The following is a 25,163-nucleotide window of genomic DNA, read 5'->3' as shown; positions in this document are numbered from 1 at the left end:
TCCTCAGAGGAGGAAAAGGAGGCCAGGAAGGGCCAGATCCAGGATTCACACCTATCTCTGTCTGCTCCCCAGATCTCTGCTTTTCACTTGGCACTGACATAAAGCTATTCCGAACTCCTTTTTTCCCTCCAAGCACATCTGAAGGAGCCAGGAAGTCTCCCTGGAGGAGGAGGGCTGCACTAAGACCTACTGGCAGTCTCTTTAGGGCTCCAACTCCATGTTGGACCTCTTGGCCCCCTGGAGGGGCCCTCAGCCCGTGAACTTAACCAACCCTTCCTGGTTTACAATACACAGCCTGCAGTGCTGTGAAATTTTCAACCCGAGAACCGGGGTTCAGTGGGGGTTCCTAAGGTTTTTCAATCCCCTGGGCTGCACCCAGGGAACCCGTATGCTGGAGCCTGATTATGGGCTGTGGCCCCACCTTCGTTTCAATTTCCGCCTTTGCTGCTGCCTTGCTGTGTGACCTTGGGCAAGCTGCTCAGCCCCTCTGGGTTGTGGCTTTTCCATCTGTGCACCTGAAAAGGGCATCACTCTCCTGCTTGGTGAGGGGTCTGGTTAATAACAAACGCGGGCCATTGCCGTGCAGCCCACGCCGGGAGGCGGGGGATAGGGTGATTTCTCGAGGCTCTGTGGAAATCGCGCTGAGAGCTCCTCACCCAGCTTCTGCCGCTTGCTAATGAGGAGCAGCATATGTTGATGATTCCGGCGTCAACACTCGCTCCTTGGCTGTCCGAGTTCCCAGAGCAAACTGGCTTCCTATTAGGCATTTATACTTATTAATAGCAGCAAATTGCAGCCCTCCACAACATCTGCTACATTTCATTTGCAAAGAGCTTCCCAGACCATTTGTATTAGTAGTATTCTGTGACTGATTCTCCTAGGCAGAGTAGGCCTGGGTCCTCCTATCTGGAAATGAATCAGTGGAGACATAACGAGGGGGAAAGGATTTGTTCAAGGTCACCCAGAACCCCAGACCTCCACTCCCAATCCTCACACTCTGAGGCTGTTGCCCTTGTTGTTCTGAGTATCGATGACCTTGACCATAGAACTCCTGCCTACAGACGGGTGGGGACGATGCTGACAGCCAGGGCTGCTGCCCTTGACCCTGTACATGACCCCACTGTCAGAAAAGACCCCCACTGGATTAACCCCAGGGCCAGAGCACAAGCAGGAGGAACTGCAAAGTTCAAGGCAACCCATTCCTGAGGGACTTGTATTGCTGCCAAGTAGATAAAATCATTTCCCAGTGCTAGGGCAGCCGGGAAATCAGTACAGAGGGTTCTGTGAGCATCTGTTCTTCCGGTCAGCCCTCCATACCTGGAGAACCACATTCTCTTTCCTGTCTTTTCTGGTACTTTGCTTAGGGGCTGGACCTCCCTGGGATTTAGAATTAGGAGAGTTTGGTCAGCATGGAATACACTGGGAAGATTCATTTGTGATGTTAGACCCGGCTTTTAAAAGCACGTAGAACCACCACACTGCAACCTTTCCCCTCCTCCATTCCCCCTGTCTCCTCTACCTTTCAGAGGACCTTTGCACCCTGGTGTGACTTTATGGCCAGCATCTATGTATCAGCTAGCTGTTGCCACCAAAAAGCTGTGTAACAAAGCCCCCCAAACTCAGTCGCATATTATAATAAGCATTAACTGTCATACGCATGGACGCGTACATCCATTGCCTGTCAACTGTTGTAGGTGAAGCTCAACTTCACCTGCTTCAAGCTGCTGCGTCTGCTGGGCTTGTCTCCCATCAGTGGGTTGGGCTCAGGTCTGCTCCACATGGGCTCATCTGCCCGAAGAGGAAGTGGATCCATGGGGAAGCTCTTTTCATGGCAAAGGCAGAAACCCAAGAGGGCAAGGCCAACCACAGAGGCACATCTCAAGCTTTTGCCTTGTGCTTGTTGTCTTTCCATTGACCAAATCCAGTCCTGAGGCCAAGCCCAAGTCAAGGGGCTGGAATAACACCCCACCTCTCCATTCACCATGAGGCCAGGTAGGGCTGGGCGTGGGGATGTAGGAGGGAAGAGTTGGGACTCATGACACAGTCTGCAAAGCCTGTGGCCAGCCTTCTGGTCCCACCCTCTCTGGCCAACCTGCCAAGGTCAAACCTACCTGCCACCTCTGAGCAAAGGGGACATGGGTGACTGTGTGCCAGGCGCCTGACGTAGGCTGAAATAAACACACTTCTGGAGCCAGTGCTCAGCCACCGCAAGTTCGAGCCCTGGCAGTGAGGGGCTCAGAGGTCATCAGGGAGACAGAGCCTTCATGCAACCCTTGCACGGCCCCAGGTCAGCAAAAATGAGGCCTGCAAAGGCAAGCAGAAGCCACCAAAGGAAAGAAAGGCCCCTGGAAAGTTTTGGAGAGGCACCCCAAGACCACGATGCTGAAATCCACGTGTATTGCTGAGTTACTAATTTTCTGGAAAATCACTGACTTTTCCCAGCTCTACTTCCTTTGCTCAGAGACAGGAGGACAGGACAGGGATGGATGGGGCAGCACCAGAGGACGATGGGTTCTGCACATTTTGACAGCTGCACAGCAGTCCCTCGGAGTTTCTTAATGCGTCCTCTTGCATCCTTTTTTCCCCTTTTTTGACAATTTTGAAGGAAATTGGGTACTTAAGAAGCCTTTTGGACATTTAAATTAACCCCCACCATCAGGCTCAGCGTAGCCACTGCAGCATTAGCATCCAATTATAAGAGGAGAGACGGAGTAATAACTCACATTTCGACCAGAATGTCAAATGCTTGAACAAATGAGAGGCGCTCACAGAGACTGTACATTGTATCTATGGAACATTTCTGAATGTAATCAGCAGAGCAGCAGGCACCCTTTGGGATGCTAACAGCAACAGGCAGAGTGGGACTCTACTGCCAGAAGAAAGCATCTTTCAAAATATCAGGGAATCCAAGCAGAGTCTAGACAGTCGGCGGCAAGGACTCAAGAAAAATAACCTAGTTGCCATGAGCACACCCAAGTCCCAGGCCCTCTAGGGAGTGGGCTCTGGTGAGCAGAGTGCAGAAGCTTGTGAAGGTCAAGTTCATGAGTTGAAGTCCTTGTGTGGGCTTCTTCACTCTGTCTCAATCTGTCTCTGTCTGTCTAACCCCGTCCATAGTTCGTACATTCCTGGCCTCGTCCATGGGGCCAGACGAGTGCAGGAATAGAGATGATGATTCTATTTACAATGTGGAAAAGCCAGACCAAACTACACTCTATGACTTAGGGAAGTTTACCTTGGGGCAAAAGGGTAAAGAAAACCAATGTGTGTCCCAGAAAGGTAATTGGGGGGAGGAATAGAGATGGGGGTAACCCCCGCACACAGGCGTTTCCTTGTCATAACTGAGAACATGAACCAGAGCAGAGGGTAAGCAGTAACTGGAGAATCTTATAAAATCATCGACCTTTTGACCTCCTAAGACCTATTTGAATTCTGGGACCCTTCCCTGGGCCTCTTAGAAGAAGTGAGGGGGCGTGAAGTAGGGTTCTGGGTGGAACAAAGTGATGACATTACTTTTCCGAATCAAGAAACAGGTTCTCTGAGCTTGAGAATGACAAACCCGGTTACATCACAGCACCTGATAAGAGATATTTATCCAAAGCCCTTTTGTCCATTTGAAATTAAATTGAAAAGAGTAACAATGCCTATCTTTTTACCCAAGGATCTCAGAATATTTCATAAGCATGAATTTATTAGTCTAACACCAGAAACATTTGTCTTTTTGTGTCTCGCTCATCTCCCTTAACATAATGTTTCCAAGGTTCATCCATGTTGTTGCCTGTGTCAGAATTCCCTTTTTTTGAAAGGCTGAATATTATAATCGTCCCTCCCTATCCAGAGGTTATATGTTCCAGCCCCCTCAGTGGCTACTCAAGACCATGGTTAATACCAAACCCTAGATATACTCTTGTTTTCTCCTACCTATACATACAAAGCTATGATAAACTTTATAAGTTAGGCCCAGTAACAGATTAATAACCATAACTAGTAATAAAATAGGGCAATTATAATAATAGACTTGTATTAAAAGTTATGTGAATGTGGTCAGTCTCTTGCTCCAAGTATCTCATTGTACTGTCCTCACCTTTCTTGTGATGATGTGAGATGAGAAAATGCCCACAAGATGAGACGCGGTGAGGTGAGTGATGTAGGCCCTGGGACCTGGCATTAGGCTGACATCGACCTTCCAGTCATATGTCAGGAAAGGGGGATCGTCTGCTTCCGGGCTGTGGTCGGTCGCAGGTAACTGGAACCCCAGGAAGGGAAACTGGATGGGGGATGGGAGGAGAAGGGTGACTGTATTCATCCAGGAAGAGTGAATTCATCATCCAGGTTAGCTGGTATAGACTGTAGGTCTATACCACATCCCGTGTATTCAATCACCTGTCCGTCTGCTTCGGGTTTGGGTTGCTTTGGGTCCCTTTCCACCCGTGAGCGATGGTGAATAACGTTGCTATGAACATTGGTTTACAAATATCTGTTCAGGTCACTGCCTCCAGTTTTGGGGGGTGTGTCCCCAGGAGGGGAGTGACTAGATCACATGGTAATTCTGTTTTGGAGGAACGACCACACTGCCCAGTAAGACCTTGAACAAATCCAGTGGAATGCGCCCAGATGGCCCTGTGTGAGCCACGTCCAAACCCCTCCACCTGGGGACCCCCAGTACCCCCGAGCACAGCATAGGCACACACTGAGTTTCTGCGAGGCAGGGGGTCTTCTCTCCCTAGAAACAGGGAGGGAGTTGTTGCAGACACATCAGTCAACACGTCTCCTGGAGTCCAGTGGCCAGGGGACCAACTTCAATCTTTTGTGGTGTCTGAGACCATCCATCACGAGGATGGCTGAGGTCACACATGGCCATCTGATTTGTTCTCCACGCAGAAGCCCCCCTCCATGACTTCCTTTTCTCACCTCTTTCCGTGGTCTGAATTCCCTCACTCAGTTAATTAGCATGCCTGGCACCGTAGCTGAAGACTTTAATCAGCGTGGGGTGGTTTTAATTAATCGTGTGGCTCTGCATCTGGAGTGGTTTGTGTTCCAGGGTCAGGGGAGGAGCTGGCGGTGGGGGAGGGGAGAGGCGGCTTTGTGTGGTGGAAGGTGTGGGTGGAGAGTCTAGGGGTCTGGAGAGAAAGAATCGCATCGTCCCCACGGTGGCTCCCGTGCTACCTGGGTCCTCGTGCGGCTTCCTGAGCAAGGTGTGGAAGGTTCCCTGAGCCTTTAGGGTATAGAATGGCACCAAGATAAGTGATGGAGTCAGGCTGATTTTCAGAAGGGATTCGAAGTGTCCGAAGAATCCCTGATGCTTTCCAGAATCACCCATGGGGTGGGGAGGGAGGCGATGCAAGGGTATATAGATCGGGAGATGTAGAGTCGGTCCCGGAGGGGTTGGCCGTTCTAGGAAATACTGCCTGAAAATGGGACTTTGAAGGTCTCCTGGGAAACCTTCTTTGGGAGAGCCCTGGAGAGGCGAGGGAAGCGGCACCTACCTCTCAGGTAATGGGAACCATTTTACTCGGTCTCTCAGAGTCCCGTGAGCGCCTCACTTTGAGCAACCACACTTTAAAAAGAATGGGGAAAAAAAACCTAGATCAAGCTCAGAAGAGTAATTAAAAAAAAAAAAAAGACTGAATGTATAGATAGAAAGATCCTAGAAGAAAAGGTTGAGAGAAAGCTGGGTCTCCTAATAACTGCCAAGGAAGGACTTCTGCCCCTGTCCCACAGGGATCCGGCTAGATGAAAAGCAGAGAAAAAGATAGGCCTGTTAGAGTGGCTGGTGACAGCATTAAATAAGTCCAGGAAGCAGGGCTACCCCAGAGTTTCATCCCAGAGATGAAGCAATGACTGGTTTAGGGGCAGACATCGCAGTTCAAGGAGGAAACGGTATGATCAAGGTGCTAAAGAAGAAAAGTTCTTCCGGCCTGTGATACTCCCGGCAGAGCTCCCGGGGCCAGGGAAGCCTGTTGGAGCAAGTTCCTGTGATGTGGCAGAGAGGGAATGGGGCTGCGCAATGAAGAATGGGGGATTAATGACAAAGATGACAATAATAACCGTCGCCCGCCATGTGCTCGTGCGTTTACAGAGGAACTTCGCGCCTGCCAGGTCATCTGTGCTCTGGGAAACCCTGTGAACAGGGAGGGGTGGGGGGATTCTGTGTCCCTGTGTAGAGTCCAGGGAAAATGAGACTCGGGACCTCGTTGCTGGTAAACGGGCAGAGCCAGGATTGGAACCCAGCTCTGTGGGCTCCCACCCTCTTTCCAACCGAACTAAAATCATGCTCATTTAAGAGTGGGAGAGGGAGGGTTTTACAATTCTAGGTATTGGCGCTACTTAATACCAGTTGCGAGATATTTTTAGAAATCTGAATGCAAAGCCTTTTGAGAACATCAAGTTCGCCAAGCAGCTGGCACACCCCAGAGCCCCATGGCACATGCATCCAAGACAGATTATAGAACATGTCAATGGGAGAAACTGGGAAGGATATTAATTAAGTTTAGACCAAGAAAATGCTTTTGATTGAAAAAGCCATGATTTTCTCCTTAAGCCCATGCAAAATATGGAGTGCTAGACAAGCAGCTGTAACATATGAAAACATTATTATGTACTCGTGTTACCAACTTCCACCACCGAGGGTCCATTTTATTACTCTTTCCCCTCTAGGCATCGTGTTTTCAAAGATTTTTGCCCGCTAAACAAACTGCATTTATTAAGTAATGATATATTTCCTATTTTTAATATGTGACATATATCACTGAGTTTGCATACGAAAAAGAAAACAGCAACAATCCAATTTCCATTAGGCTCTTGGAACTATTGAAAATAGCTTGTGGACCTTATTACCACTCCTGAATTCCTTGGAGTCCAGGCACTTGGGGTTGGGAATCACTATTTATATGCTTACAGGACCAGCATGTCTGTGCCCACTTATAGGGTAGGGACAGAAATGAAAGAGGCCTTAGGAATAGGGTAAGTTCCTGGCTGTGGGTAGAGCCAGCAGGGTAATTTGTGCAAAACTGATTGTCAGAATTAATTGCAAAAATGGGAACGTCGCATATGGGCAGAGCTGAGGCCTGGTCCGTGCAGATTACACGAGCAGTAAGAACAGGAAAGACGAAATCCCACAAGTGCAGAAAGACATCCAAGAACGTGGAGAGAGGGTCGCGAAGGCCAAGGGCAAAACCACAAGAAGGGGAGCCGGAGGCCGGCAGGTAACCGGGAAGAAGTGGGATTGCAAGGTGGTCATTAGGAAGGCTCCGCATGCGTTCGAGGAAACAAAACAAGACAAAAAAGATACGTAAAGGGAAGGAGAGAGTGAAGGGAGGAAGGGAAGGCTGGGAATTAATTATTAATTAATTCCAAAAGACAGTTTCGAGACTAATTGAGCAGACCCTGGTGCCAGTTCGCCTGTGCATGAGTTACAAGTAGCCCCTGCCAAGTGTACAGAATTCTACGGAGGCAGACGCCCCACGCAGCAGCAGGGGGCCCAGCCTGCGCCTTGGCTCACGAGGCACAGAGGCGCGGTCCAGTCCGCATGGTTTGCACGTCTCCGTGCCTGTTGTCTGATGGCGAAAAACTAAAAAGGACGGCCACATCAGATTCTCTTAGCGCGAGCCGAAAGATTGGGTAAGAAGCCTTCTGCAGAGATACAATGGTGCCCCAAACAGAAGAGGATGATTAAAAAACAAAACAAAACAAAAAACTTTTTGTAAAGAAGAAACTGGCAACATAGAGAATAAAGACCAAGGCTATTGAAAGAAAATTAAAATTCTGTGTGATGCTGGGTATCGTGATCAAGTACCTTTTATGTATTGGGCCCTGAGAAGTCCTGTGAAAAGACATCATCCAGGCAAAGCTACGTTGGAGAACAAAGACACGCACAAGACTCTTTGGAGCCTGCAGGAGACAGAAGCATTTGGGCTGAGCACAAGTGTCACGTGGAACATTTTACATTAACAAGCGGCTGGCGAGGGCGAGTATAAGGCTTTGGGGTTGGAGAGGAAGCCTCTAGTCATGAAAAGGGTGTGGATAAGGGGAGACATAGCAACAGCTCTTCTATGAAAACCCCAGAGGGAAAAACTTTTAAAGGCATTTGGCCAACAGCAGGAGGAAGAGTGTGGACAGCTTAACAGCTACAAAGTGAGTTCAAAGGCACCGGGAATGAGAAAGAGAAGGGTCTTGGACTCCGCTTACTTACATGGTCTCTGGGACCACACAGATGTTAAAAAACAAACAGCCATAAAGGAGGGGAACTGAGAGGAAGACAGAACACCTTATAGCAAAAAAGGAAGGAAGGAAGGGAGAGAGGAAGGGAGGAAGGAAGGAGAAACAAGAAAAAAAATTAACATTTGGGTTTATTACATTATAAGAAGTAAATAAGTGATGGATTGGATGTTTGTAGAGTATTTTGGGTTCTGACGGTGGGAAAGTTTAAATGTACACAATATAAATATCTTCTGTAACAGTGTAATATGAACTCTAAGGAGGTTATCGGCAGAGACTTCTAAGAAAGTAACAAGTGTTCGTCTCCCCTGGATGCTTTTGTGGCCACCTGCTCAAATATGATCACTCAAGGCCCCTTTCTGTTCTGGTGCCCTGGGCCTCTCCACGTTCCTACATTGATTCGGGTGATTTATCCGATAGAATAGCATCTCTCCCCAGTGAACTGCTGGGTATTCTGCAAAATCCCAATCGCCCTTCTCTTGTCCTCCTATCCTAGCTCACCAGAGTCCCTGTGGAGTCCTGCGGTCAGTATCGGAGTTGCAGCGAGTGTCTGGGCTCTGGCGACCCCCACTGCGGCTGGTGTGTGCTCCACAACACGTGAGTACCGCTGGGCAGCTTCCTCCTGCCTCCCTCTTGCCCCGTCATTCTCCTCCTGTCCTTGCCTTTTCTGCCACCACTCTCCTTCCCTTTGATCTCTGTTCTCTCCCTGCCGTTTCTTACTCTTCGTTTTTCTGTACGCTGTGCAAATCCTACCCCCTTCTTTGTTCCGACTTCACTTTAAATTGTCAGATTCCCATAAGAAATATACGGACATGTCAGCCTGGGAATGATGGCGAGTCGGGATATGGAATCATGCGGGCAATTGCACACTGGCGGGCCGGAGGGAGAGTTCCTGGACATTTCTGATGATGACTTGGCTGCAGACTGATGTTCCAGGACTAAATCCCAGGGGAGAAGGCCCCACACTTTTTTCTCAAGGCTCACGTGGGCCGCAAAATCATGTGCGAGATATGGATTCTCCGCTTAGTGATTTGACAACAACAGAAGATACTCTTCCATATCTACCCAGAACCTTCTGGCATTTGAGGTGGACATTTCCAGTGTGTAGCACCCAAGGACCATCCCTCTTTGTCAGTACACCCATCTGGCTGTCAGAGGACGATGGGCCTGGGCTCACTAGACCAATGAACGCCTGTCCCAAGTGCTGGGCACTCTCCCTGTGTGCTTCTTGGTGCCCATTCCATGGTATTCTCCAGAAGAGGGAAGAAGGCAACAGTATACAGTGGAGGTAGATGTAGCCTGAGATGTGATTGAGGGCTGGGGTACAGGGTACAGACAAGCAACCCAGACATGTGGGGAGAGCCGAAAGCCCTCCTTTGGGGGCTTGGAGATCAGAAGACCCTTGGCGTTGCTGACTAGAGAAGCCAACAATAGTTGGGCCCCCCACTCAGAGGGAATTTGTGTCCAGTTAAACTGTTGTTGCTGGAACCCCAGGCTTCTAGTCAGCACCTGAACTGACTTGCTACCAATTGGACACAGTGTTACACACTAAGGAGAAGGACTTTAGTCTCCCTGCTGAGAGCCTGACTGTATGTGACCAAGGACATTTTCCAGGCATTTTCAGCTCTAAGAAGGAGGGAGCGGGATCTTGCCCCCATGCAGGGAATGCTTCTGAAAGTGAGAAATGTCCTCTTAAATTCTAGCACATTCTCTCCAAGGGCACAGTCACCCGCCCGTCCCTGGGGACAAGTTCACACATAATGAGTCCTTGAGCTCCTTGAACTCCCTTAGGCGTGTTATAGTGGGAAAACTTGAGACCCATTGACCCGGATAACTGAGCGATGACTGGGAAGTGGGGGTAGGGGCTGGGCACAAGGGCGTGTATGGAACCAGGAAGCAGTAGAGCCCACGAGTGGCCAGCAGGACAGAATGGGAAAGATTGCATTCAGAGATCAGATTGGCTCTGATCGGTACAGAAGGGTTGCCTATGTGGTACTTTGCAAGGCAGAAGGGAAGTCATTTCCTCTTTCCCCCACAATGAGGTCTCTCGGGAAGGGACCATGCTCCAGACCCACTGCTTCCTTGGGGACCTAGGCGACCTGGATTTCTCCTTAGCCGAGGGTGGCTCCGTAGTTCCAGGCGTGGGGCACTCACACCTTAGCATCCTCCAAGGGCAATCGGTAAAGCTGGACCCTCAGACACTGTCTGTGGGACCCAAAGACAGGTCTCCATGTCAGCTTTGGTCCTGCCTGGTGATGCTGACCCACACAGCACTAAACCCTGGGAGGAGGAGGGACCCCTAGGCTCTGAGAAGGAAGCAGAGGGGTTGTGGGTACCCTCACATCCCATCCCTAGAGGCAAGTTAAAGAGGAAGAAGAGGAAGGACCAGAAATTACTTCCTGTGTCGTCTTGGTTTCTCCTTTGGCAACGTAATGCCTGCCTCCCATCCAACGGCAGAAAACAGGGGTGGTCTGGGGCCCAAGAGAAGTCTGGGCAATTCATGAAGGAACCCATCAGCCTGCATTGGGAAGCCAGCAGTGCCGCAGTCAGCATGGCCTAAGGAAAACAGCCATGGACATGATCTTTGGGCATCTGCCACCAAGTCCCAATTCCACAGTCCCCAGCTGGGCAGCAAGCTGGGGCAGCCAGGCTCATCTGTGGATGGGAGATGGCGATGCCTGTCCTGTGCCCCTCACTGAGTCGTTGGAGAATGAAATGAGATGGCATTGGTGAAAGCATGTCCTGAACTGTGGAGTGTCATGAGATGGAAAGCAGAGGTGGGGCAGGAATGGCCACACGGTCAGGGAAGGACCGGGAGCTCCCGGGTGCGGGTGCCCGGCCTCTAATGACTTCAGTCGACCCCCGTGGATTGTCCAGATGGCTCGACTTCAGTTCCATCCTTCCCCTGCCGTGGGCATCCCAGCCTCAAACTGCCTGCCTCTGAGCCACGGCTGCTCCAGCAGGATTGCCCTCGTCTCCTTTAACCTGGCATCCCGTCTGATATTGAAGTTTGCATATCGTGTTCGTATGTGTCGTGTTGGTACAGTGCTCAGTGGGCACACGTCCTCAGAAAGCAAGGGCTGTACGAGGGCTTGGTTTTTGCTGCTCGGCATGGAGCTGCTGTTGCTGTTGGCGGCTCTCCCTTGCCCAAAATGCCGCGGCCGCAGCAACAGGGCTCACACCTGAACAAAGCCCCTCTTGCACATGTATTTTCTCCTCCATGAGGCACATCATGTTCTTCTCAGGCTTAAAGGCAGTAGACAGCACTTCAACACAATGCTTGGGGGCCATTTCAAAGAGCAAAGTCACTGACAAAATGCACGAAAATGCAAAAACAAAACAAAAAAAAACAAACAAAAAAACAACGGTACTAAACAGACCATGAAAAGGACATTTGTTTATACATGAACTGAAACAAGAAAGCCGAGTATCATCGCCTCGTTCAGCCTCTGATAGGAATGGGCGGGTGTAGCAAGACATAATTTTCTCCATCCTGCTGCTTATGTCCAGGAGTGACCCAAAAGTGCCGTTAAGTATCCATGTGGGGATTTTCAATAAAGGGTAACAAGAAAGGTGACTTCGCCAATGTAGAATCCACAACTTAAGAGGATCGGAGCTCTGTACATCGGAAACTTAGAATCCTCGTTTATAAGGAGGAAACAAGATCCTTCTCGTGCTGGTGGCAAGCAGATAAAATCAAGTGATAATGGATGTTATAAACGTTCGAGGCCCAGCACCGGGTCCAGGGGGTGTCCTCGAAAGCTTGAGTCTCCTGGTGCCAGGATCTGTGCAGGCGTGTCTGGTAAATCTCAGCTCCTCTGGGAAGACAGAGCTCCCGAGCACCCCTGCGTCAAGATGGCCTGCTCACCCCGACACCCCCTCCCAGCGCTCGTCATTGAGGAGGAGCGCTGGCCCACATGGCTAGATAAAAACCAGAAGGGCCCGGGATCTTCTAAGACGCTGTACGTGGGAATAGGATGTTTAACATAGAGTGAGATAAGCAGAGCTTAAGTGTACACTCTGAACAGTTTTGACAAATGCAAAGACCCAGGTAATCTACACTCCCACCAAGACAGACAAAACGTCGAGGGCGCCCGGGGGGCTCGTGATTTCGGCTCAGGTCATGATCTCAGGGTCATGAGATCAAGCGCTACGTCTTCTTACATCAGGCTCCACGCTCAGCAGGAGGTCTGGTTCTCTCTCTCCCTATGCCTCTGTCCCTCCCCCAGCTCACATGTATTCTCTCTCCAAAATAAATAAATAAAATCTTAACAACAACAACAACAACAAAATATATATATATATATATGCACACACACACACAAAATATCCTTCATCCAAAAAGTTCTCTCATGCTCCTTCCCATTCTTTCCAGTGGGACATTCTTCCTTAATCACTTAAGTTCAGGTCATAGCCAGACACTGATTTTTCTGATACACTTTCCATTTTATTTTACTTTACTTCATTTTATTTCACTTTACTTTTCTTTTCTTTAATTTTCTCTTCTTTTGTTTTCTTCCTTGCATTTTAAATAGATCCCCCCGGACAGTCACGGTTGGGAGGACATGGCTGGAAAAGGCTGGGGCAGGCAGAGTCAGTGCGGAAGGTGGAGGGGGCCAGAGGGAGCCTGCAGACACTCCCCTGGGGCGCTTCTGTTTGCTGAGAAGGGAGCCTGGTGAAAACTGCAGGGGGACCTATTGCCTGTGGGAGTGCTGTGCCCCGTACTGCTTCTCTGTACATCCTCAGTGCCAGGCACAGGGCCAGGCTCAGGGGAAACAAGGGACTGCATGAGACGGCCTTTGCCCTGAAGCTTCTTGGGAACAAGGACCCTAATCCAGGGAGGGGGCAGGGGTTGCAGACTGTACCAGAATCAGCTCATTTGGCAGGTGCCCATCATGGGCGAGCCCCAGTGCCAGGTGCTGCGAGGCCCAGCGAGCCTGACTCTCAGGAAAACCAGGACAAAGAGCCTCGGGAAGAGGGTTCCTTAGAGTGTCGAGTGTCCTTTTCCTGCCACTTTTGCCAGTTTTCCCTATGGTTGTAGGGAGTAGGAGGGTGGAAACTTTGTGGGAAGAGGACAGCAGAAGCTGTGTGTGTGCGTGTATGTGTGTGTGTGTGTGTGTGTGTGAGAGAGAGAGAGAGAGAGAGAGAGAGAGAGAGAGACAGGAGGCGACAGAGAAGGAGAGAGCAAGTGCATAGTTCAAGGGCGGGGCCCGTACTAACAGGTGGCTCAGGTGGCTGAAAGGGCCCTTTCTACCATCGAGGGCACAGGTGGGATGCAGACTGAACAAGCTTAAGAAATGCTTGTGTAATTGAAACCTCCCTTTTGTTGTCTCAGAGGATGGGCCTGCCAACCCAGTAGCACAGAGCATCGCCCCTTTGTCCTCTCATGCGGTCCCTGACCCAGCCCGAGGCTTGCTGGTTTCCGATGGCAACAGTGGTTTCAACAAGCCGGGTTTTTATTTGTCCCTGAATCTTGAGCCTGTCTTTCCAGGGCATTCACCTTGAGCCTGAGCCTGCCTGTTCTGACTTGGAGAAAGGTTAAGGAAAGCCTCTGGCCCAGCCCACCTTTACCTGTCCTGGGCCTGGAACATTGCCCCCAACCCCCAGGCTTGGCACGTCCCCAGGCCCTTCTCCATCTCCTCTGCCCACCCCACCCCCCCCCCCAAGGCCCTGACCAAGAAGCCAGTCTCAGTCTCAGCAGGTAATGGGATCCCACGGTGGACCCAGCCACATCGATTGGCCCAGACGTTACCTTTCTGAAGAACGTTCATCGGCGTCACTCCTGGGAGGCTCATGTAACCCAAGACATCAACAGGGGGATGATAAGACCAGCTTTTATGAAGTCTCTCCCTTGTCCCATGGTGACCCCTCCTCCTTGCAGATTTCTTCTGTTGGAAGAATGCCCACCGTGAGGTGCTTGGCCCGGGTTACTCTGCGGTATCCACTCCTTTTCTCTTTTGTGTGGCTTCTGCCAGGATGGAGAGGGGGAAAGGGAGGGTGAGGAAAAGTACTTCTATCCTGAGCGGAAGGGAGGGGCTACAGCTAAGAAACTGCCTATGGACAGAGCCAGCCCAGGCTCAGTTTCCTCCACTGAGAGCGACAATGGCAGGGTCACCTTGCAGCCACCCTCGAGATGAAAACAAAGGACATGCGTGAAATGCCCTCATGGTGACCTGGAGGTCACCCTGATTGCAGTGACTGTGGGAGCAGAGGCTGCGGGTCTGACCCCAGGGCCTCCACCATGGCGCCTGTCCCTTCCTGTCCCCACCCGACCCAGGACTGGGGGGCCGTGGCTAGGCAGCTGGAACAAAGTCTCCCCGCCTTGGACAGCTCCAACCAGCCACACTGTCGAGGCGGTATTCAGCAGCCTGGGTCGGCACTGGCCCCTGGGAAGCCTCAGAGTCTGTCCCGTAGCCACGGCTGAGTGTCCCCTGAATGAAGCACAAGCCAACCCTAAAAATGCAAATCCTTCCTGGCTGCTTCTCAGCATATCCCAGAGCCTGGTTTTACTTTATTTTGAAGCTGTGTCAAAGGATTACTTAATACCAACCTGCAAAGGCAATGATCTCTCCGAGGGCTGTTTGCAGAAGGCCCACACACTCCCGAGGAACCGTCAGAATCCCGTCTGCCCAGCAGACTCTGCGGTCTACGCTCTGGTCTTCCCTGACTCTCTGCCAGCAAGTTACCAGCCCCCGGTCCAGGGGGAAGAATCCCAGACGGGTTACTGGTACAAGCGAGTTTTTCCATCTGTGGCTCAGCAGATGCACAGCAGGGGTTAGGGAAGCTCGCTTTCCCTCTCCTCACTCCGGCCTCCCCCTCCTCCCCATATCCATGTGTATAACACATGCGTTCATGACCAAAGGATGTGAAGTCAATGATGCCATCAGCTTGTAGGAATTAGGAAAGCCCTGTGGTCCATATGAGGTCTGAACATCCCTCCCAGTCTCCTGACTTGGCCCCCTGCAGACAGCCTGAGGGGCTGAGCCGCCTCTGAGGTTCAAGTGCAGACGGACACACCATACACCAGCACGCACCACACTCTTCCCGGCCGCGCCGCCGTGCACCAAGCCTGCTGACCTGGAGACATTAACAGACATGAAAGGTCCAGGCTGTGGGATAACGTGTAGCCTGCAGGCTGGCTCGGATCAACCCAAGTAACCCGTGAGTGTGTTTTGAGGAACAGCCAGCATCCTCCTTGTTACTGACTGGATTGCGAGGAGAATAGACTAGCCTCCTACCCCTTGCCTCTGCTTCCTCCTCCTCCTCTCTGTCTCTCTCTCTCTCTCTCTCTCTCCCTCCATCTCCTGCCCTCTGTCCCTCCCCCTCCCTGCAATCCTGCTCTTCTCTCCACCTCCTCTTTCCCAACCCATCCCCACCATTAAAAGAAATAAATAGGTCCAAACCATGCTCCCTACTGACGAAGAGAGGCAAGAGACAGTCCCCGCTTTCCCTTCCTGTTGGGCACCTGGTAGGTGCAATTCTCTTCTCAGAAACAGGGAACCTCCCCGGGTTCCTTTTATGACCACCTAAGGTTTGTGTTCAATATATCATGTGTTCGAGGCTTGCGGGGGCAAAAGGAAGGCAAGGTGAGCCTTGGACCTGGCGCCCAGGGCGGAGCTCGGCTCTCCCTGCAGACATGCTGGTGGGCTAGGACCACGTGGTTGCCACGTAAGCCCATGAAGGTCCTTAGGCATCGTCTGGACTCCTATACTTGCGGGCCCCGTGAAGTCCTGCACCCTCCTCCTGCACCAGGATGTGGGATCCGGGAGGCAGGGAACCCCACAGCCTCTGCTCAGGTTGGCTTTGGAGCTTTAGAGATGGCAAAGGGTTGTGAGTCCAGTTGCCGGTTCAGCGGCTGGTGACAAGGAAAATTGTGGTGTAGTCATGGTTTATCCAGAAACAGCCTAAATACTTAGGTCAAGGCCATGGACCCTAGAATCACGATATGGCAGGGCTGGCCTGGTCCATGCCCTTCCTGCAGAAACCTCTTACACACTTGCCTGCCTGGAAGGGTTCCTTTCCCCATCTAGCTCACCTTCCTCCAAGCCGCACAGATGTGCCTGCCCATTTCCACAGGCTTTCCTGACGAGGACAAGGCCAACGGTACTGGCAAACCCAGTTTCTCCCCTTACCAGGGTTCCCAGATGCGGATACAGTGACCAAAGAGGTGTTAGAGTGAGCATTCCTCTTAGCCCTTCTGTAATGATCATTTGGGAAACCCTACCCCCACCCCATTTTTTCAGTCTCCTCAAATTTCAAACACAGCTCCCCACAACAGCGCCCTTCAGCCCAGACCATGACCAATGTGAGACGTTAAGGATGGCCGGGGGTCAGCTGTGGGCAGAAGTCGGGAGACACTCTTATATCCAAGGCTGGTGGCCCCTGCTGGAGGGCCAGGGCATGGGCCAGCCCTCACCCACCCACCCCCGGCCTGGAGGCCCACCCAGGCCGCACTCGAAGCCCCAATTCCAAATTGAAATTTGCTCGCCCAGCCGGTGGCCCTGGACGTTAATATTTCTATCACTGTCCCTAGGAATTAATTTCTAAAGAGCTTAATCACCACTGCTTCCCTCTCCCTCACCCCCTTCCTTCCTCCGTTCCTCTCTTTTCCAATTTTCCACTTGGCTGGGAATTCTCCAGCAGCAAAAGTTCAGGCTTAGGGGAGGGCGGAGGTGGCCGCTTCATTAGAGAGGATAATCTCATTGGAACCACTGGCTTGAATAATAACCCCTCCAGGGGCCAGGCCTCTGTCCTCACGGCCTTTCAGCACCTCTGGACTGGGGCTGGAGGGTCCAACTGCAGAGAAAGCAGGATGAGGAAGGGCTGTAGGAGGAGGTGAGCAGGGCCACTCTCCAAGTTCTGGGGGCCTGCCGGAGCTATCGGCTGGGGTCTGCTTCCTGCTGCTCCCTGCAGGTCTGTGTTGGGGGAGGGGTGGCCAGGGTGGTAGCATGGGTGACTGTCTGAAGATCCCAGGTCACCTAGAGTGTATTGTCGAAACTGCTTGGCAGATGGGTGAAGCAGGACCTTCCTCCGGCTCCAGGGTCCTCCCGCAGCCGAATAAAAGGAAATGCTGTAAGAAGCATCTGGAGACCCATTGAAGGAAACATCTAAGCCATCACCCCCGCCCTCCCCCAAAAGTCATGCATGAATCCTTTGCACACTTGCCAGTTCTTGTCTGGGCTAATGAGAAATCACAGTCCTGGAAGAGTAGGGGGCCATTACCCTGACAGACCCGGTAAGGACTCAGAAGGGATCTGTCCTTCCCCCTCCATTATCCTATCACATCTAAGGTCAGTGGTCTGTGCGTTAGGACATTTGCAGCCTCCACCCTCATGGGCCCTGAGGGATAGTAGAAATGTCAAAACATCCCTGACACTGACCTTAAACTTGACTTTCCCGAAGAGAGCTGAGTAGTCAATACCCTTTGACAGCTGGTAAGAAAGCAGAGCTCCAAGCAAACCAGACCACTCTTTCCCTTTTTCCTCCCTCCTGGCCTCTGGGGTCCCCCATCCCTCATTAGGAGGAAAACTGCTGGAACCATCTCTGTCTTTCTGTTTCTGGTTTGCCCCATGGACCAGTCTGAAAACGCTTGTCAGCTGCAGTTCGGGAAGGCATGCATGGGGAAGGCAGAGCAGGGATGGGATCATAATCCTGGTGGACATTTATTGAAGGCTTATTGCCTGTGAGCTATGCTCTGTTCTAAATACTTTACTTATATAACCTCATTTCATTCTCCATAATAATCCTATGTGGTAGATGCTATTTTGTCCCCATTTTGTAGAAGAGAAAATTGAGGCACCAAGAGGTTAAGTAGTTTGCCAAAAATTACACGGTTAGATGGGATGTTTCAGATTGTAAGCTACAGGTGGCTTTCTTGGTAAGACCTAAACCTGGGGAAGGGGGAGGACGAGTATTTGGTTCAGGGGCTCTCAAATTTGGGGAGCCGTGGAAAGATGCAACCACATGAATCTTGGCAGCAGCAAACCATGCAGGTAGACCTCATCTTGAGATTCCCCCCAGGCAAGGGCCTTTGGACCCCTGCATGAGAAGTGGGGTCCTTTCTTCCTCATCTGGATTTCTATTTGGCAGGTGAAGTTTGGCCTGGATGCAGGTTCGTTTTTCTCTCTTTGTAATTTAATCAAAGACATTTTTCAGACCTTCTGATTGCTCTTGGAAATCAGAACTTCAAAGTTGGGGAGTCAGTGAATAATTTAAGCCTGTACCAGCTCTCTGGGTCTACCGTTAATGGGAGTAATAACACTATTAATAGCGATGTCAGTGCAGACACCCTGGAAAAGTCCATAACATTAGCTTAATGGCTGGAGGTAATGAAGTCCTCACAGAGGAGCTAGCCTGGTAAATTAACTTCCAGGACTTTTAGGCAGATGCCCTCGTTGCCATGGTCTGCTAGAGCAGTCAGGGAGTGCCCGGGAGGTGACCACATTCATGTCTGACCCTTTGCTCTCAGGATTCCTAGAAGGATCCTAGAGAAGTCACAAGTTGCAATGATATTCAGAGTGCATCCTCGTGGCAGGCAAAAATAGTGATTAGCCTGGAGACAAAGCTTGAAGGGAAATTTTGAAATCGCCTCAAGCCACATGAAGAGAACATCGAGATAGTGGGGAAATGGGTTTAGTCTGTAGCAAGGTGGTCTGACCCTCGCTTCTCCGTCTCGAAGCTTTGGGGAGGTACAGCACAGCGGTCACGGGCAGAAGCTCCAGGGTTCATCTGTGTTCAAATACTGGTTCTCTCTGATTAGCTGGTGCCTTTGGGCAAGTGACTCACCCACCCTTTCTTCAGTTTCCTGGTCTATAAAATGGGTTTTTCAATGGTACTTGCCTCACGACATTGTTGAGAGACGTTGACATGAACCATAAGCCTCTTAAAACGTGGTGCCCACAAAGCGCTCCGTGGCCAGCAGCCATGAGTGTATTACTCAGAATTGTTTTCTAGTTTCTCGTTACACATCCGGTTTACTCCGTGGCCATCCTTTCTGTCCCTGGGTCTCCCCTTCTGCATTTAGTCCACACTTTCAGTGACTTCTCCTTCATTTGCTGAATTCTCCCCTGACTCTCCACCGTTAGGCTGTCCCTCCCTCTGAAGCCAAAGGTGTCTTCTTCCCCTGTGGTGTTCTGCTGTGCACAGTCACCGCAAGAGCAGCTCGGGATGTCCTGGAGCCTCTCTTCTCTAGCCCCACGCTTCACCTGTCTGCTTCTCAAGGCGGATGCTCCCTCCCCAGTATCCACTCCCCACGCGGGCTCTACATGACATCCTGGCCTTTCTGGTTCGTACTTAACTCCTTGCCTGGTGCTCATTCCTGTCCCTTCCAGTCCCCAACACCCTCCTTCCTCTGAATTCTCTTCTCTTTAACCAAAGCAGATCAGCCACTCAGGAATGATCTCCCTGCTGCCCCAGCATACCCCAGCCTGTCTCTCTGAGGACCCTACTTCCCTTGCCCCCACAGCAGAATCAGGGGTCCACAGTTTCCAAATCACAGCAGCTCAGTTCAGCCCATGGTTTATCTGACTTGGATTAAAATGCTACTTGCTAAAGCTCAGATATGTGTGTGCAGGGAACTCCCCCTGGAAGGCCTGGATGGCCTGGCCCCGGGCAGAGAGCTTAAGCACCTTCCCCATGCACGCTGTGCACATTTGGATGAAGGGCCGTGATTCTCACGTGCATGTAAGCCGCATCACTTAGGCCTGTGAGTTCCCAGGTCGCCCTGGATGGCATCCACATGTGACACAGTATACTTTGAACCACACAGCTGCTAAGCGTCCACTCTGCTCCTTTGATCCTTCCTTCCTTTCCTCCCCCCCCCACCCACATTTGTCTTCTGTCTGCTGGACAGGAGGTATACAGGGGATCTCAAAATAAGTCAGGCAGGGTCTCTTCTTTGGAGCTCACACCTGGTAGGAGAGGGCTACCCATAAGTATCATATAGTCAGAGAAATTCTAGACGATAAGAAACCCCCTGATGTCCTTCACTTTGCCTAGGCTGGTGGAGGGGAGAGATTGCAGGTGCATAATGATTGACCTATGTCCGGAAGGGTAGGTGGAAATTGGACAGGGGAAATGGGCAGGGAGGGTTGGTCTGGAGGGTGGCACGAGATGAGGAAATCTGCAAGAGTATATTGTATATATATTGCAAGAGCAATATATACATATTGCGAGAGCAGGTCTCGGTTTGCTTAAGTGGGGAGGAGGGCTGAGGGTGAGTGGGGAGGTAGAACAGTGACTCTGCTACTCTTTATGGGAAAGAGGAGTACCAAAGGGGTCTTTGAGATGACCCTCAAGTCTCTGCATTTGGCAACAAGGGATTAGACTTGCCCTCTTTTTTAAATTAGGCCATGGTCGGGGAGGACCAGGCTGGAGGAAGGAGGCAGAAAGGTCAGTCCTGGACACATTGAGTTTGGACATGTCCTGGGAGCTGCTGGCAGGGCCTGATGTCTGTCTCGGCCCCTTGCTGGAGGAAGTGGCCATCTCCTAAGTCATGCGTCACTCTGTCCCTCCCAGGTGCACCCGGAAGGAGCGCTGTGAGCGGTCCCGAGAGCCCCGCAGGTTTGCCTCTGAGATGAAGCAGTGCGTCCGTCTGACCGTTCATCCCAGCAACATCTCTGTTTCCCAGTATAATGTCCTGGTAAGGGCAGGGGGATCTGGGTCCGGGGACGCTGCAGAACCCTCTCCCCACCAAAGCCCACCAAGGCCCCTCAGGAGAGCTGGGCCGCACCTGACCAGCCTTGCTGCTCCAGAGCAGCGTTAGAGGATGCATCCCTGGAGATGGAAGAGGGGAATAGGCACAGGGATATGGGGCAAAGGCTTTCTGCACCATGGGTAGGAAGATCCTGCTTGTGGTACCAAGCAGGATCGAAAGGGTGACCAAGAGAGGGAGGGTGTTGGGAAGGACATCTTTGTCTGTAAGATGGCAAGAACGTATGCAGAGGGGGAGAGGGGCAGCTCCCATGTCCATGCATTGGGCACTTGGTGGTTGGTTTGCCAGTTTTCCAAAATTGGGGACAATCAAGAGGAGCTTAACCACAAGACCCCAGTCCTGCCAGCCTTTCTGTCTACAGACTCATCCCCTAAGCACTCCTGTTTCCTGGGGCCAAATCCACTCATATGTAATGAAGGTTCCTCTGTGTCTGTCCCTTTGCACCCTGCCGCCTTGTCTCTATGTCTTGGGAGCAACTGGCTTCTTCTTCTCTATGTTAATATCGCCTCCTGTTTTCCCTCTTTCTTTCTCTCTGATCTCTCTTGCTCTCCCTCTTTCTTCCTTTTCTCCACGTCCTCCCTTTCCCCAATTCACTCTCTTCCTCTCTCTCCCCTTGCCCCGCTGTTTGCAGCTGGTCCTAGAGACATACAATGTCCCGGAGCTGTCAGCTGGTGTCAACTGCACCTTTGAGGACCTGTCAGAGACGGACGGGCTGGTGGTGGGCAATCAGATCCAGTGCTACTCCCCAGCAGCCAAGGAGGTACCCCGGATAATCACCGAGAACGGTGAGTGGTCCCCGGAGGCCAAGCTGGGTGGCATGTCCTTCCCTCCATCCTGATGAGAACTCGGGACAGGCATGGGGGCATTGAGGGAGCCCACAGGCAGGGGAGGGAGTGCATTGGTGGGTATGATACGGAAGAAGGGGATGAAATGTCTTTTCACTGCTCTTACACATGGCTGTTGAAACCAGGTGAGCTTCCTGGAGGCAGTGTCATCCTAGGTGAGGAGCAGCTGCAAAGAGAGTGGAGAGAAGGCAAGGCCAGGACAGCATCAGAATGTGCCGGCTGGGTTCAGAGACGGTCCTGGAGCCTGAGGGGGCAGGCATGGAGGGGCCATGGGGGAGGGGAAGCTGGTCAGGAGAGGGGGAGGAAGGGGGTGGGGATGCCAGGGCCCATCTGGCTCCTTACCCTGCATGCATGGCTAGGTCTTTGATCTCAGGCCACTGCTTGCCATCCCCACCCTGCCGTGCCTTCCCAGAGCTGCAAGATCACGGCCAGCTGCACTGGGAGGAATGGGGGTGGAAAGAGGCCCAACACTGGTGAGGGACAGGCCCAGCCTGGGCAGATTGATTCCATGTTGGCGCTCCCATTTGGGCTTGTCACATTTGTTCCGAGCTGATTGATTAATGAGACTCTCGGGGAAGGCACAGAACAAGCCTGGAAGTGGGGGCCTGGGGTCAGGGCTGTGAATTAAACATGGGCTCCAGCTCCTCCCTGGTGCCAGCTGAGGATTGTGGGGACAGCCGCCGGGATGGAACCCTGAGCCCCCGCCCAAAGGTGGGGATGTCAACCCAGAGTGTCTCCTTACCGAGAGGAGGAATGACCTTAGGTGCGCACCACATGCACATTTACGCAAAACCTTGTGCATGGCCTGCAGCAGTATTATGAAGAGCCTATGCATTCTTCCTAGTAGCTAATCAGTGTGTGTGTGTGTGTGTGTGTGTGTGTGTGTGTGTGTAATTCTGGGATTCTGGCCTGGACACCCTGCATGGGAGCCTGTCACAGTGGGCAGACAGGAGAGAAGCTGCTGACCATAGGAGGGGTGGGTGCCGACAACACAACATGCACAGAGGAATGGACCAGAAGCGCCCTCTGCAGATGCTCTCAGGGCTGTCCTGGGACTGGACCCAGCTGAATCAGAGTCCTGCCAGGGCTGAGAGCACCCCTGGAGTGGCAGGCTCCCCCTTCCCAGGATGCATCCCTCTCAGGGGGACCCTCACACAGAGTCTTGGGCTCCCATTGAACTTGTGGTTGACTCCACCCCACAGGGGACCACCATGTCGTCCAGCTGCAGCTCAAGTCAAAGGAGACGGGCATGACCTTTGCCAGCACCAGCTTTGTCTTCTATAATTGCAGCGTCCACAATTCGTAAGTGGCCCCCAACCTCACTCAGCTAGCTCCCTGTTCCCGGGGGTCAAGGTTCATCCAGAGATGGAAGGTGCCAGCACTTTGGGCAAGGAGTGGCCATCTAGAGGCCCTGTAGGGAGAAGGGGCGGTACCCACAAGGTTAAGGGGAAGAGGCAGGAATGAGCAGAGTAAGAACCACTGGTGTAGGAGCTCTGAATCTGTGGCCCACACATCTTCACTGGCATCAATCTGTCTAACCCGATGTGGTTCCCACCATCTGCGGAGGAGGACGGTGCCCCTCACCTGAAGAACAGAGGAGCCAGCACCCTGGATGACAAGAGGGGTCTAAGGAGGGAGAGGAGCCCCCACAGGTGTCCAGGCCCAGCACCAAAGGGTCAGCCCTCCCCAGTCCCCTGTGGGCTAGCTCAATACTCGGACTACGGAGGACCAGAGTGGGGCCCAAAGGCACATGCTGGCAGACTCCAGCTGTAGCCCGGGCCCTGTCTGAAGCGTCCACTACCCAAGGGAAGGCATGGGGACCAGAGTCTTGGACTCTGGAGTCAGACCAGCTGGAAACTTAACCATTCATGTCCCAGTGCCCTCTGTCCATGGGGGAAATTGTAGTCCTCCTTCCAAGAATGTCACCCAAATATTTCACCGCTGACATGGCCGGGGCCCTTCTGGGCATAGCCCCAATTGGCTGGTCACGGCCCCTGGTCGCTGCCTGTGCTCATCAGCCCCGCTTGGTGCATAAGACAGCTGTGAGGGCTAGAAGAGCCACCACAAGCACAGCATTTAGAGCCACTGTCTGGGCACGGCTCACATTTTTGCTGTTATTATATGATTATCTCCTCTCTAAAATGATGGAGTTGGACCAGACTGAGAAGGTACAAGCCAGAGAAACCTTTCTCCAACCAAAACTAGGTGTGGAAGCCTGATATACAAAACAGATGGGAGGAGGAGCTACTCTGGTTGAGGGTTGGGAAGGCCTGGGACCGCGCTGTCCTGGAACCCCACGCATCTATCTCCTTGTCTTCAGCAAAACTCATGGAACCCCCAGGGTTCCACAGAACATCACTGGGAAACCACAGGACCTGATTTCATAAAGCCCTGCTTGTTTTAAACGCTATTCTGTTTTCCTCTCCCTATAGAACAAGCTGGTTAACATAACCAAAGACACTTCTGGGCTCTAGGCTGGTGGAATGTTAGTCTGCCCATCTGGTTACGGCAGGTGTGAGTCCAGCGCTTGGCTATCTCTGGGGCTCCAAGGAAGGGGTAGTCAGGCCTTCTGGCCAAAAACAAGTTGCTTTGACGCCCGAATTCTCTTCCTGCTTCTTGCCACAGAGCTGCCCGTGGCTTTACCACTTGGTGGCCTCTTCCCTTGCTCCCCTTCTGCCCCTCTAGGAAAGCAGAGTGGACAGATAAAATCATGTGTGAGGTTTCCAGGCAGTCCAGAAAAAAATTTTAAGCATCTACCAGATATAAGAAATGTCATTAGACAAGAAGGGTCAACAGTGAGTAACACTCAGAGACCCAAGCTGCGCTTCCAGAAGTCATGGCCATGTGGACTAGTGGATGAACTGGGCAGTGAGTAAGTAAAATATGATACAGCAAGACCAGGACGGTCCCAGGGACATAAAAGAGTGGCTAACGGGATAACGGCCCAGGGTAACCAACTCTCCATTGGTCAAAGAAGGAAGAAGAAATGGGCAGGTGAGGGAAGGGGAAGTGGTACCCCAGGGAGAAAGACAGCGTGGGGAGAGCACAGCCTGTTCCCGGCTGAAGCAGCAAACACATGTGGAGACAGTGGGCCTGGACATCATGAAGGGGCTCAGCCTGCAGGGCAAGGCATGTGGGTTTTACCCTCTGGAAGACGGGAACCATGCTGGTTTTAAGCAGGAAGAAGCTCTTATAATGTTACCTTTGTTTCTTGAGGGTGGAGTGTAGAAGCAGGATTGCAGGCTGTGCAGGGACCCACTGCACTGGGAGAGCAGCCTGGAACCTTCCTCTGGGGCGGGTCCATGTGGGTCCTTGACAGTGAGATCCATGAGTCAATTGGAATTCAACCTCGATTTCTTTCTCAGCACTAAATGTGTGGGCCCCTCTACTCT

General features: G+C 51.8%; 1 protein-coding gene across 1 annotated transcript in view; it reads left to right on the top strand.

Annotated features, from left to right (window-relative positions):
- PLXNA4 (plexin A4) overlaps window positions 1-25,163 on the top strand; it is a gene marked incomplete at both ends in the record, with an annotated part of 353,784 nt that overhangs the window by 244,380 nt on the left and 84,241 nt on the right. The window contains 4 exons of the mRNA XM_080819151.1: window positions 8,711-8,811; window positions 20,731-20,854; window positions 21,558-21,711; window positions 22,974-23,073. Coding sequence (XP_080675277.1) covers window positions 8,711-8,811; window positions 20,731-20,854; window positions 21,558-21,711; window positions 22,974-23,073 — 479 coding nt within the window. The remainder of the gene's footprint in view (window positions 1-8,710; window positions 8,812-20,730; window positions 20,855-21,557; window positions 21,712-22,973; window positions 23,074-25,163) is intronic.

This window comes from Martes martes, assembly GCF_963455335.1.
Source record: "Martes martes genome assembly, chromosome: 11".
Taxonomy (NCBI): Eukaryota; Metazoa; Chordata; class Mammalia; order Carnivora; family Mustelidae; genus Martes; species Martes martes.
Note: the sequence above shows the minus strand (reverse complement) of the source record. Positions and strands in the feature narration are given on the sequence as shown.